General features: G+C 34.3%; 1 protein-coding gene and 1 long non-coding RNA gene across 2 annotated transcripts; both read right to left on the bottom strand.

The window, feature by feature from the left end:
• Positions 1 to 1,785: 1,785 nt before the first annotated feature.
• Positions 1,786 to 2,848, bottom strand: LOC148871252 (uncharacterized). Its single transcript, XR_016106765.1, has 2 exons — positions 2,730 to 2,848; positions 1,786 to 2,323 (listed from the first exon to the last, which is right to left on the bottom strand). It is a non-coding gene; the product is annotated as an uncharacterized LOC148871252 (long non-coding RNA).
• A 6,035-nt stretch (positions 2,849 to 8,883) lies between these two features.
• LOC148871253 (small ribosomal subunit protein eS21) lies at positions 8,884 to 11,952 on the bottom strand. The gene is made up of 4 exons (XM_088969236.1): positions 11,791 to 11,952; positions 11,291 to 11,384; positions 11,032 to 11,164; positions 8,884 to 9,187 (listed from the first exon to the last, which is right to left on the bottom strand). Exons 2-4 carry the CDS (start codon positions 11,338 to 11,340, stop codon positions 9,122 to 9,124), a joined length of 249 nt encoding a protein of 82 aa, XP_088825362.1. The 5' UTR covers positions 11,341 to 11,384; positions 11,791 to 11,952; the 3' UTR covers positions 8,884 to 9,121.
• Between the last annotated feature and the right edge of the window lie 1,777 nt (positions 11,953 to 13,729).

Below are 13,729 nucleotides of genomic sequence, written 5' to 3' on the forward strand. Positions count from 1 at the left end.
TCTGGTCTTCAACACACGCACTTTCCATATAGAAGTTGATTTTCACTTTCTTCGGGATGCTTCACATACAGTACCTTGTCTGTGGATCAACTTGCTGATGTTTTCAATGTTTTTGAACCATCGTTGGCCCGGACTGTTGGACTGTTCAGCCCAGAACCGTCCAAGCAACTGGTTCCGTTTCACCCCTAACATGTTTTTGGGTAAAAAACCGTTGACTTCATCAGAAAACCATTGACCTGGGTCGTCGAACCATTGACTTGTTTGACCCGACCAACGGTTCTCTATATAATGTTGTAGAACTCAGATCTGAGATCTGCACGAACTCAGATCTCCGATCCAAGAAGGAGAAGAAGAAAAAGAACTATAGGTGTTTAGACTTTAGATCTGCATCTATTGCTGTCGCGGTTGCCGTCGCCGCTATTGTTGCCTGGGAGCATCGAATCCTCTTCCTCCTCTTCCTCCTATTCGTTCTTCCCTCTTTCTCTCCTTCCCTCCTCTCTTTCCTTCTTCTTTCTTTTTTTCTTTCTCAGCCAAACCTGGCTTTACCAGCCCGCATCTTCTTTCTTACATGAGGTTTACATATTAGGGTAAATCTCATATAAACATTTGCCCTAATATGTAAATTGTTCGAACCGTTCGACCTGGATGGTTGAACCGCTGACCTAGAAATCGGTAACTAGAACGGTTCGGTTTTCGGGTCAGTTTTTAAAATCTTGGATATTTTTACTAAGCCCTTGCCATCACCATGATTTTCTTCACTGATTCACAAGCTGCATGTGATTCCTATGCCCATTTGCTTGAGGGGTCGTATTAAGGATAAGATTGACATGTATAACCAAGATTGCAAGGATTACAAGTTCGTCTCTCCAGCAGGATAATTCTAATCCTTTCGAACCTCCAATCCTATCTAATTAATTGTAATCTGATTTAAGTCTCCTACTTATTTTTATACTCAAACTCTTCTCATACTAATATATAATGACAAATTAAGGTTCTGGAGTGAAGTACCACCAAACCATTCTTGTTTACAACTAGTTTGTTCTATATTGCAAACTCCACTCTTCATGAGACGTTCAATCTTATCTCACCCCTAGAAAGTTTTATTGAAGCCTCGACAGCTTGGCTCTTGACATGTCAGCACACAAGGATTTCCTTCTTTTACATTTTTTTTGTCAGGTTAAAGATCTTAGATGGAATCCGCATGTTTGTAAGCCATACTTTTGTATATATAGGTCTCTCTTTCTTTCCATGTTAGTAAGGAATTTAGTCATGCCGTTCCTGATAGTAGCTCTATATGGTAAGAATTTATCCTGGATAGTGGATGGTACGATGATCTCCTCTTGGATATAGCCTTAGACTATATAGATTTGCACTTTGTTATGCGTTTGTTTTTTCTTTTTATTTTCTTGCTTCATCTAAGATCAATTGGATCCACTGAGACAGATCCAAAGATAATTCAGTAGGCTTGTGCGAACAGCAGTTCAACTGTTAGAGTCAATAGATAAATCCTTGATGTGACCAATCTAAACAATTTAAAAGTAAAAATAATAAAAAATCCGACAACCCACTCAATGGATCAACTGCGTCAAGAGTTCAACCATGGGGATCAACATCTGTGACATTGATAGGGGTTGACTCAAATCATGATTCTGATCAGAAATTTTCTGTGCATTAATGATAACATAACACCAATACCTTTTTTCTCCTAATTTGTATTTCTACTTTTTCAAAATGTGATCTATTTATTGATCTTCAATCCCATCCACTTGCAGCACTAAGAAAAATTAATGCAGAAATTATGTCTGTTATTAATGGCTTTAGAAGCAAGAAATTCCAAAGAACTCACACTAAGGATGAGATTGTTGCTGAATGTAAATTATTACAAACAAAGAAATTATGTCTGTTACCAATGGTTTTAGAAGCAAGAAATTCCAAAGAACTCACACTAACGATGAGATTATTGCTGAAAGTAGATTATTACCAACTGTTGGTGATGAGTGGAGAAATTTTTACATCCTACCACCATGCAAATGTAAAAGAAGCGAGACCAACATGGTAGCCACCAGCGTTGTAGCAAGCTCAATGTAGCTTCCATTGCGAGAACCATTACTGTGATGATTGGCAGCAGCCGTAGCACCAACACCGGCACCGGCAGCTGTTGCCGTTCCAAATCCGCCTCTGGCTAAGTCACCAGCAGCGCCACCAAAACCTGTAAATGGAAAAGTTGATCTTCTTTTAGGCATATCATCACTTGCCAAAATAAGACGTGCATTTCCTTTGCCGTGCATCCTTTCATCATCCTCGCTAGGTTGCTTTTCACAGGCTACAATAACAGTCAAGTGTCACTTTTATACAAAAATAAAACTATGGTTGAATCTGTTTTTGGTATAAATACGGATTGATGTTAAATTTTATTTCCGGTCTCTTTTGTTCGTTGTTTGGATGGAATGTAGTTTTACATCGAAAATCAATGTAAACTCCACTGGAAGTAGAGTTTTACACTAATAATCACTATAAATACAATATAGAATAAATCGATGCTGTAAATATTTACATGGATAATCAAACATTTCAAAATTACAACAGTTCACTCATTTAAATTGATGGGTGTTGAATTCCATCGATGTACTTTTACATCGATACATATTTAAACCAAAAACAAAACGCAGGCTATGATAACTTTGAACTGAAACGAGAGGAAAATAAGAAAAGAAAGAAAAGAGGAATACCCGAAACCAATGTTTTGTGTAAAGTTGAAGAAGCTATTAGTAGACAAAAAATGCAGATAAAATGCATCAATGAAAATCCCATCTCTTTCGCTCTCCTGAACTCTCTGACTTGTTTTGTTATCTTTATCCATCGCCATTGATGATGTGTATTTATATCAGAAGCGGGAGGGGAGTAATGCATGCATGGTGGGTCAGTCTATAAAGACAGTACTGGTATATATGAAGAGTACTCTGACCAAGTCATTCCACATATGTCTGGATAGATTCTTTTGTGTTAATATTCCATCATAGCTTTCATAACTGATAAGGGCACTCCTGATTTTTGTTACTCGTTTTGGCAAAAACAATAAATGGAGGTTGTTTTGATCCTTTGTTGTGGAATTTCATCAGCATCTCCAATAATCTTAGTAGATGGCGCTTTTGGATGTGTAGTGATAATTTCTTTGTTGATGATAGAGTATATACTAATTTAATTGATCAAACTAATGGATGCTGAAATGTAAAATTAGGTTTATATCAAGTATATATATTTTATATTGTAATTTTTTAATGAAACATATACGAGTAGGCAATTGTTTTATATTGTAAATTTTTAAAGAATCAATAATTATTTATATTTTATATAGTAATTTTAATATTTTTTGTAATACAAAAATAATAATAATTAATTTCAGTTAAGGTTATTCATAGAATCGACCAAACTGACCAAACTGACCAAATCCGAGTGGATTGGTCGGCTTTTTAATATTTCTGGTCCGCTTTGATTCAGTAATTTTCCAACTCGATTAGGTTGGGTCAATTTTGGTTTGGCTATTTAGTTTTTCTATATAATATGAGAAAGTGCAAAACTCCCATATTTCTGATTCTAAAATATTTTATATTGTAAACTTAAAATTTTTTAATTTATTTTTTCAATAGTATTACTCTAATTTTTTGAATTTAATTTTTTTAAGTTTAAATCTTTTGAACTGACCAACCAAATCTAGAATTGACACACTATTTTCTAGTTGAAAGGAAGATGCAGTAATGAATTGAATGAGAAAGTAGAGCATGATGTACTAGACTAATGGGGGTAAGTCCAGATACTCTGATGAACCCCCAAAGCCAATATTGAAATTAAGCTCCCTTGTATCATCCAACCCTTGAAATCTGTGATTGGGTGGTGCCTTCTATCAGGCATTCAATCAGTCCAGTCGCATGCATCTAAAGAACATTCTGACATTCTCCCCACCATTTGAAGAACTGCAGATGTCCATATGTGACGGAACTTTCCTGAAAGCCCAACTGGTTCTAAAGTACTAACATCTCCACCCCTCCGGCCATCCCCACCCCACTCCCCCTGGGTTACTACTCTAAATGATGACAACATGCAGAAACAAGGACAAGAAAACCACAGTGAACAACTTTCAATAGTCTGTAAAGCACAGAGCCAGAGCATTATGAAATACATGGACTAACTAACAGCCTTTGGGCCACAAAAGTCACAAAGGAGTGAAGAGGAAAAAGGAGAAATCTACATGCATACTAATATTCTTTGATCTCTCTTTTCTTTTCTTTTTATTTATTTGGAAATTATTATTTTGACAAAAGAAAGAGATTTGTTTATAGCCTTATAGGTAACGACAAAAGAATCCTTATTCCTAAATGGGCCCTTTCCTTCTGGTCTTTCTTATGACTGAATGGTGCCTCGTCTTTGTTGGCCATAAATCAGTCTCTCTCTCTCTAATGTGAGTTGTCGGGCTAACTAAATTATGATTATCCTTCCAGCCATATGTTCAGATTAATTTATATTATGGTTCACTCTATTGAACAATGGCACTGTTAAGTATCAATCAGGCTCATAATTCTGAGACCAAAAAAATAATCCCTCTTATAATTCATTCAAGTCCAAATCCAAGTTGGCCCCTTTCGCGTTAAGCTTATAATATATGGCTCTTACAAGTTTATCATAAGCCCACTAAGCCAAAATCCAACATAGGCCATTTAGCGTTGAGCATATAAAACTTGGTATTTACTGCAGACTTCACCCTTGCCTTTTATTGGCAATTGCGCCAGAAAGAGAAGCACAAAATCTTCATAAATCTTTGCTTTAAGCCCACTAAGCTCAAATTCAAAAATAGGGCATATCTATATACCTATATAGCTCAGGCCTTGCCCGCTATAACTGTCAATGGACTCCAAAAATCTAATAGTCGATTTGGCTCCAAATTTGGATATTAGAACTTGCATCCAATTAATAATGAGATTAGATACAAATTTAACCCTATTCCATTTAACTAAAATTCAAGTCCAATAAAAATTTATTATTTTATGTATATATGTAGTATAATTATGTATACATATAATATATTATGATATATATATTGATAAATTTTATATTATATACTTAATATATTTATCTACATGTATACTTTAAAATAATTGATTTTCTTAAAACTATTTAATTTTTTGGTCATTTTAAAGAGTATAAGATGGTTGCAGATTAAATCCAAATATGATCCAAAGCTGACATAATAATCAGATGCAAAAATGCGGATCAAAGGATTTCATAATCCAAAGTAGATGTGGATGTAGTTGGATTTAATATGAACCCAAGTTATGTCCAGTCCTATTGTCCGCCTTATGTGTGGGGTTGGATAGATCTAAACTAGACCTATCTTAGAAGAAAATATTTGCTTGAGCCCGAAAATTTGTAGGCCTAGCCATGTTTGGGCTAAGTTATAAATGATTATCCCTTAGTAGAAGGAGTCATATGGCATTTATAATTAGGTTATTATTAGTATTTTATATAGAATGTAAGTGGTTTATTTTATTATTTTTAATAAATTTTTTACTTATTACTATTTATATTATTATTAGCTATTTTTAAATAAAATTCAAATGCAAGTTAATTTTTAATTTATGACTTACTAATTTTATTAATTTCTTAATTTTTAGTAGTTGCTAGTTAAAATTTGTTAAAATTTAATATTTTTATTAATTTTAGTAATTAGGTTTTAAATTATAGTTTTCTGACAATTAATGAATTAATAAGATTTGAATATGAATAGGGATGGCAATGTTCCCCGTCTTATTGGGTACTCAATATCAGGTCAGGGATGGGATTGCCCTGATAGGGACAATGATTGATAATGATACCCAATCGAGGATGGGGATGAAGATGGGGGAGTAAATTAATCGCCCCACCCTAACCCCAATTATATATATATCAAAATATATTTAAAATATTTTTATATTTTAAAAAAATCCCTCATTTTAAGTAAATATATTTTATAAAAATAATTTTAAGGGTAAAATACAAAAAACCTTGACAATCATAAAAACTTCTCCTATAATTTCTTTTTAATAAATACCTCCCCTAAACTTTTGAGAAACTCAGCAAAAACCTCCCTTACATCACCTTCCCATACGGAAAACGTTAAACTGATGCACCAATTTTTCCAAATGCCTATTCTACCCTTTTATAAATTATTTTAAATACAAAATTACTAAAATATCCCTATTTTAACTCAACAAAAATTTTAGAAGATGACCGTTAAAGGAGGTTTTTGTCAAATTAAAATATGGCTATTTTAATAATTTTGTATGTAAAATAATTTATAAAAGGGTAGAATGGGTATTTAGAAAAAACGGGTGCATCAATCTAACATTTTCCGTTTGGGAAGGTGAAGGAATGGAGGTTTTTGTTGAGTTTCTCAAAAGTTCAAGGGAAATATTTTTTAAAATGAAACTATAGGGGAGGTTTTTATGATTGTTAGAAACTTTAAGGGAAATTTTTTGTATTTTACCCTAATTTCAATTTAAAATTTTAAGGATTCAAGGATGGTGATTTATTTCAAAGTCGAGATCAGGGACAAGGAATATGGTCCCCACCGTGAACCCCCCCCCCCCCCCCTCCGCCCACTTGTCATAGTTTTATAATTAACACGAGCAAGCCTATCCCTATCCCAAGTCGAGACAAATATTATTATGCTAGTATGGGTAGGGTTCAACTACACAACCTATAAAATTGTTAATACACTATCAAAATCTAGCCTTAGATCTTTTGTTTTTTGGTTCATTATGCTACACAATGAGGGTAACTCATCCCCCATAGATCCTTCTGGTTCAATATTAATAAATTTTATTTATAGGTAGTTAAGAATCCAAAAATAATGCATGCATGGGTTGTGCTTAGTTTTGGTTCAGTCTAATTACGAATTTCACATTGTTCTTTAGGGTGACATTTGGGGGTTGGGTCAGGTTGAGGATTAATCGGAATCCAATCTAAAATGTTAAACCTTGAGCTTGCGCTTAGATTAATTTAATTATGAATAGAAAAGTTAATCTATAGATCAATTTGATTATAACATTTAATCATTAATAAATTAAAATAAATAAAATAAAATACTAATAGATAATATGAAAAAATAATTAATTATTAAGTAATTAATAGTAATTTACTATTCTTATTAAAAAATGTTAATATAATTAATCTAAATTACAAAATTATTTTTATAACAAATTACTAAAATTATTAATTTCTATTATCTCACTTTTCTTTGATAAATCCTATGCATTGCACAGGTACCTGCTAGTAAGCATATAAAAACTCAAGACAATTCAATAAAACTCAGGACAATTCAATAACATCTGAAAATGGCTGAACTAATCAAATTGTTGCTTTTAATAGGAACAAGTTTCTAAGGCTGCAGACCCCTAATGGCTAGAGATGAATTTGGGTAAATTAGATTACCATATCGGCCTTCCTATGTATACATGAAAAGAAAAAAGTAGTCTTATCTGTTCTAGCTATATGGGATAAGCTACATGAATCTTGCTTCCCTAGTGATTTCATTTTCCATAAAGCCAAAGAAAGAGCTTGACATTCACCAATCCACAGGGTTTATCATGAACCAACATGTGCCCAAGGTTCAAAATATCGCAACATATCAATATATATCGGCTGATACGTATTGTTCTGACAAGAACCCGATATGCAGAACGTGCATAAATCATTCATTCCGTTTCTTTTCGTACGTATCAATTGATACAATCCTGTATTGGGCTGTTTTGAATCTATATTGACCGGTATGGGCCCAAAATAGTCCGATACAGTTTGGATCTATATCATTAATCCATATTTAATATTGAATCTCTCATTAATATCGTTTATTTAAGTCTAATTTCTCTTTCATTAATTAGTCAATTACTCCAAGGCAAATTTAAATTTTAGTACCTAATTCAAATTTTAAATTTAAATCTTAGCACCTAATTCAAATTCTCTCATTAATTCCTGTAATTAATGGTCCCCTATTATTAATTTCATTTTTTTAGTGTAAAAACTTCAAATTTTACTTATAGCAAGATTTGAAACTTGGCTACTTGATTTTAACAACCACAAGTTCACCATTGAGCCACACATATTTGTTTGCTACGATCATATGTATTTTTAATTTTAAGTAAATTTTCACTTTTCTTAATGAGTAAAAAGTTTTTATTAATAAATACTATAATTAATTATTAAAACTTTTATACACATTTTAATTATATTGGTTTTCGAAAATTGACATTCACATTTTACTTTCTTTTTTGTTATTTTACATTTTAATTATTCTATCATTTTTCAATGATTACTAATTGTCTCCAGATATGTCACACTTAATATAAATCATTGAATTATGGTATTTTACATTTAAATGACTTATTTGCAATCATATAAAGTATGTAAATATAACTAATAATATATTTTTTAAGATTTAGTTAAAATTTTTATTGATTTTTCATCCATATGTATCCAAAACATATCCCGACACTTTGAACCTTGCCCACGCCCAAATAATAGTACCAGTGCCGGATGCATGACTGAGGTGTAAGGGTGTTCTTAAAAAGTGCCACTCATGGAGAGTCCTATTGACAGCCCAGGCTGCCAAAAGTGTGTACAGCAAAAGTTTCGTCCATATATGCTGTGCTGTAGTCTCTGGTCAGAAGATCTGGACTCACCAACGATAGGGATGGACGATGGAGTTCTATCTATCTACGACATGTTAAATGACTAACCAGCAAAATGTCACGTGGGATCGTCACATTACCTTTGTATGGAGCCCGAGGAAGGATAGAAAGCAGAGTATCATGCACCACAAAAAAAAAAAAAATGCAAAGGTCATACTCAAAATTACTCAAGAATAAATGTCTTCTATAACCACTAGACCATTCTTCATCATTCCACAAACAGATTTGTCAACAAGTAACATTTAATCCACGTCACTGATTAACTGCAAACAAAAAAAAAAAAAGCTCAACTACTGAACTAGAACTCGTACTCAATCCTTTGGTAAAATGTTCAATGGCTCTATTATCAAAGTCTCCAAACAGGAGCAAAACACCAGCAGCAATCAGCCAATCATCTCAGATTACTGCTGTCGAACTTCGACTTTCTTCTTTTGCCAGAGACGATCCAGTGCACTGTCAGCGTCTCCCTGCAAAACCATTGGTTTTCTTTCATCATCTTAGATAGGGTTGCAGTGTATAGCAACAAGAAAACCTCAGTCAAGAAACAGCACAAAAAAGATGGAAGTACCACACAAGGATTCGAGCAAACTATAAATACATTAGTTCATACATGCGTTTGTAACCCTTTTCAACAACAGATCACTCAAGAATAAATGGCACTATCCAAACATAACAACGCCGTTGACATCCAAGCAATAACTTTGCTTGATTATTTTGGAGAGGAAAATATATGATGTTACGACTCACACCTAATTTCATCCTCCATAAACCTTTCAAGTGTGCATTATACAATGGATGAGACAATGCTGATAACCTTCCCATGAGAAGTGTAAAATGTGTCTATGGTTACCAGTGGTACTATGGAAACATCCTCGGAAGATACCCAAATGGAATGATCTACAAAAGTTGAGGAAAACAATAGTGCTAAAGAACATTTTCAAGAGTAGAAGTGAACACAATCAATGATTGAGAACTAGCCAACAGGGGGCTGAAACTTATTTGCTTTAGTAAACCATTCTTCCAAGAAATAAACAGTGTTTTAAAAGCGCAAAGCGCAAAGCGCAAAAAAAGCGCAAGGGCCAAGGCACACCAGGCATGCAGCTTTTGCAAGGGGTGCACCTAGGACCAGGGCGAGGCGCATTTTAGGGTATGCGCCTATACTGTGCGCCTAGGAGTGCCTTTTTAAATCACTAGAAATAATACATGGCAAATTTATTTGTTTTAATAAAAGGTGGTTATACTCAACAGTACAACAAAAATCATGCTTATAGCAAGAAATAATACATGGCAAAATTCAACACAAAAGGTTGCATTTACAACCTTAACAAAACCATCTATTTAAGATTTCAAATGGCATTTTGAACATTCTACAGCCTACAGACCAAATAGTGTGATTAAAGTGCACCTAGAGACTTGTTAGTACTTAGTATGTTTATTATGTTACTTAATCTCAAATGCACATAGGCTCATCAAACTGTGGAAATCAGAAGCACATAGCATCATCAAATGACAGACACCTTAATTGCTCTTCACCAAAGTCACTTCATGCAGACTAAACAATGTCTACCTCTAGCTATTACATGCTATTACATAACAATGACACATATTACATTGGATCAATGGAGATGGTATAGTAGTGTCATTAGAAAACCAATGGCAATAGCCAACAATATTGGGAACTGTTTGGATGCAAAAATGAGGAAAGCAAAACTCAAGGGCCAGAACTTAAAGCTTGAGATCATGACAACTATATTTGGCAGCCCATTCTTTAGCAGGGTAACTAACCATAAAATGATGAAATAAGATGCAGATAGACAAAACCCCAACAAGCTGGGGCAATATTGATGATGGTGAGATATGTCAAAAATGGCTAGCCAGGGCAGAGCCCAGGACCAGATACCATTCTGAGACAACAAAGGTCCAAGTTCAACTTTTTAAATACAGAGAACAATAAAGTTAAACCCAAGATTCTAAATATCCATACAGACCAATACACCGGATGGGGCATCTCGGTCTTTACCCTGAGATGCTTTCTGTTTCTTTAGTTTTTTCTCAAACCAGTTCAGTCACACCACAAAGCACATGGTATTTTGAGACCCACCGATACAAGTGCTCTGCCTTATTGTACAATTATTATTTTCAAATTTTCTGTGCCTATGTTGTAGTAATCCAAGTTCTTCAATAATAAATTATAATGAATTATTGTACAAATACAACATGGACGAGCACTATCCCTAAGGTCAGCATAACTGTAAACATTTAAATTTAGAAGAGGGGTTCTTATAACGAATTAAGTGAACAGAAGATGAACCTGAGCTCGGACGAAACCACACAGAGCAAAGGTGGTAAAGTGGCCAGTATATATGCCATTCTCATCCACATGCCCAATATTTATCTGGACAGATGCATGGTCCTTCGAAGTAATAAGCCTATTTGTGGCAGAGCTGCAAATCATAAACCATAGGTAGTAAATAAATAAAAACTTCAATATCTAATTAACATAGACGAAAACAGCAAGAATAAGCAAGCTCTTAAGGGTGATAGAAAATATGAGACACGGTTGTATATACCATTTCCTGGGGATGTACAGATCCATGTTTTGACCCTCTTCGTTCTGCATTTTGGTGGTTGTTTCAACGGCTCGGAGAAACCAGACTGACAGAACTGAATAAAGCAAATGCGTTGAGTAATTATGGATACAATTTTTGTATTATAAAGGAAAATACAATTGAGAAGGTACAATTTGGGGACACTTTCAGTTTAAGATTACAATTGAGATCTCAAAGAAACCGTATTCGGTAGTTTAACAAACCCTAATAAAACGGACAGTTGATTCGAAACAAACACCATCCAGAGGTAAGAGAAAAGATCAATGACCAATTAATTAATCGATAAAAAGAAAACAATAGTTAAAAATGAAATTCCCATAAAACCCGCAATACAGATATCCGTTTTCAATCTCATCAATCGCAACAGAACATTAAAGAAAAACGCAATAAAGCCTAAGAAAAGCAGAGATTTCCAAGCAAGATGATAGGGAATATCGATTCATCCAAGTTAGAGAGCGTACCAGAGACAATGAAAGAGTCCTGCGAATGTTGAGAAGACGGAACGAGGGAGCCTTTAAAAGCGTTCAGCAAAACCCTAATTTCTTCGAAAGAATAGGATTTTGCTGAAAAGATGTCAATGCCATAAATACCCTTCCATCTTGCGTTAATGACAATCTGGCCCTTGACCTGGTTTACAACGGGCCCCGTTCTTGCTCCAAAAGCTCGTCCTAGGCCTTGACGTAGTACAGGCCTGGAGGCCCACAATTAGACACATGTTCACAGACCGGGATTCAATTTCGGCCCATGACCATTTGACACTATTTCCATCTCGGTCTTAGGCTGGTACGAGTGAGCAAAAGGAACCTAAAAACCGAATTGACCGAAAAGTGGATCGAATCCGAACCGAAAATGGTTAACCGAATTGGTCGGTTCGGTTTTGGTTTGATATTATTAAAAAACACTAATTTTGGTTTGGTTTCGATTAATTTATTAAAAATCGGCAGTTAATCAAACCAACTTTAGTCGTTTGACAAAGACCCTCTTCTTTTCGCATTCCGTTAATTAACTTTGAAAAAAATTAATGTCCCACTGTTTTAAATTTTTTAAATACCCAAACAACCCTTTTCTTTAATTTATGAAATCACTTAACTTTTTATATACTTTGAACTATTTATATTTCCTCCCCTTTCCCGTGTTCCTTCATGCCATGACAGACTCTCCATTTGATAGTAAGACTAATTTCTGGGTAAATCTACCAAGTTTATTCATTGGGTTGGACTCCTGAAAAGAATTGAATTGTCATTGCATGACAAGATTCGGAGGTTAATTGTGTGGAATGCTAGCTCTAATAAGCCAGAAAACCCATTCTCCAAATGATCAATCTGGTGCATGTGGTAGTGTTGATCAATCTGAACTCTTCAGTTGACAAGGATTGGAATTTATCAATATCAAGGATGTTAAGCGGCATGCATAAGGGTTATGTATCTTCATGTCAGTATGTTCCAGATGAAGATACTCACTTAATAACCAATTCTGATGATCAAACGTGTGTTTTGTGGGATGTTACCACAGGCCAGAGGCTTTTTGTGTTTGGAGGTGAATTTCCATCAAGGCACACAGCTAATGTACTAAGGTGTGTATAAAGACCCATGTCCCTTAATTCTGATTTGAAGAATTGCGAATGACTTCAAAACAAAAACTGCAAATGCACAAACAACAAAGCTTATGACAAGTAGCAGATCTCCAACAGATTGTGTAGGCCCATTATTTGGTACAAACTACAAAGTTAATGAAAACCTGCTTATAAACTGCTCTACTAGCTTTTCTATTCTAGACTTGCAAAACCAACGAATCCATTAATATATTTGAATAAACTCCTTGTGAGTGGGTTCATTTTACTAAACTTGATTGTAAGGACAAAAGTTAACAAATGGTAGAATGTAATTATTGCGGTAAGGTCTAGTTTGTCCATCTGCAAGTGATACTAGTTTCTTAAGTAATCACTTGTCTAGATGTAAACAGTATCCCCTTAATAATATAGACAAGTGGCAAAAGACTTTGGAAACTTCACTTCAAAGTTCTAAAGAGGGGAGCACCACACCATCACTAATGCCTTACAAGTTTAATCAAGATGAATGTAGAAAAAGAACTTGTTAGGATGATTATTATATATGAATTACTTTTTAAGCATGTGGAACGAGAGCGGTTTTATGGCTTTTGTGGTAAGATGCAACCAAGATTTGTAGTTCCTTTACGTCACATAATAGCTAGAGATTGTTATAGTCTTCATGTGGAGGAGAAGAAAATGTTATAACAATTTTTTTAAAAAACTATCACTACAGACACATGGACATCATCTCAAAACCTTAGTTACATGTGTCTCACTACTCATTTCATTGATGATGAGTGGAAATTGCACAAAAAAAATTTAAATTTTTGTCTAATTTCTGGTCATCTAGG

Source organism: Nelumbo lutea, chromosome 2, assembly GCF_056320005.1.
Source record: "Nelumbo lutea isolate HS-2025 chromosome 2, American lotus-T2T, whole genome shotgun sequence".
In the NCBI taxonomy this organism is placed as follows: Eukaryota; Viridiplantae; Streptophyta; class Magnoliopsida; order Proteales; family Nelumbonaceae; genus Nelumbo; species Nelumbo lutea.

What these genes read in the sequence shown, in the direction of transcription:
- LOC148871253 (XM_088969236.1), bottom strand. Translation starts at nt 11,340, where the DNA reads ATGCAGAACGAAGAGGGTCAAAACATGGATCTGTACATCCCCAGGAAA. An exon ending in CTGTACATCCCCAGGAAATG is followed by an intron (nt 11,165 to 11,290) that starts GTATATACAACC and finishes TATGATTTGCAG; the next exon opens with CTCTGCCACAAATAGGCTTA. An exon ending in GTGGTTTCGTCCGAGCTCAG is followed by an intron (nt 9,188 to 11,031) that starts GTTCATCTTCTG and finishes ATGGTTTTGCAG; the next exon opens with GGAGACGCTGACAGTGCACT.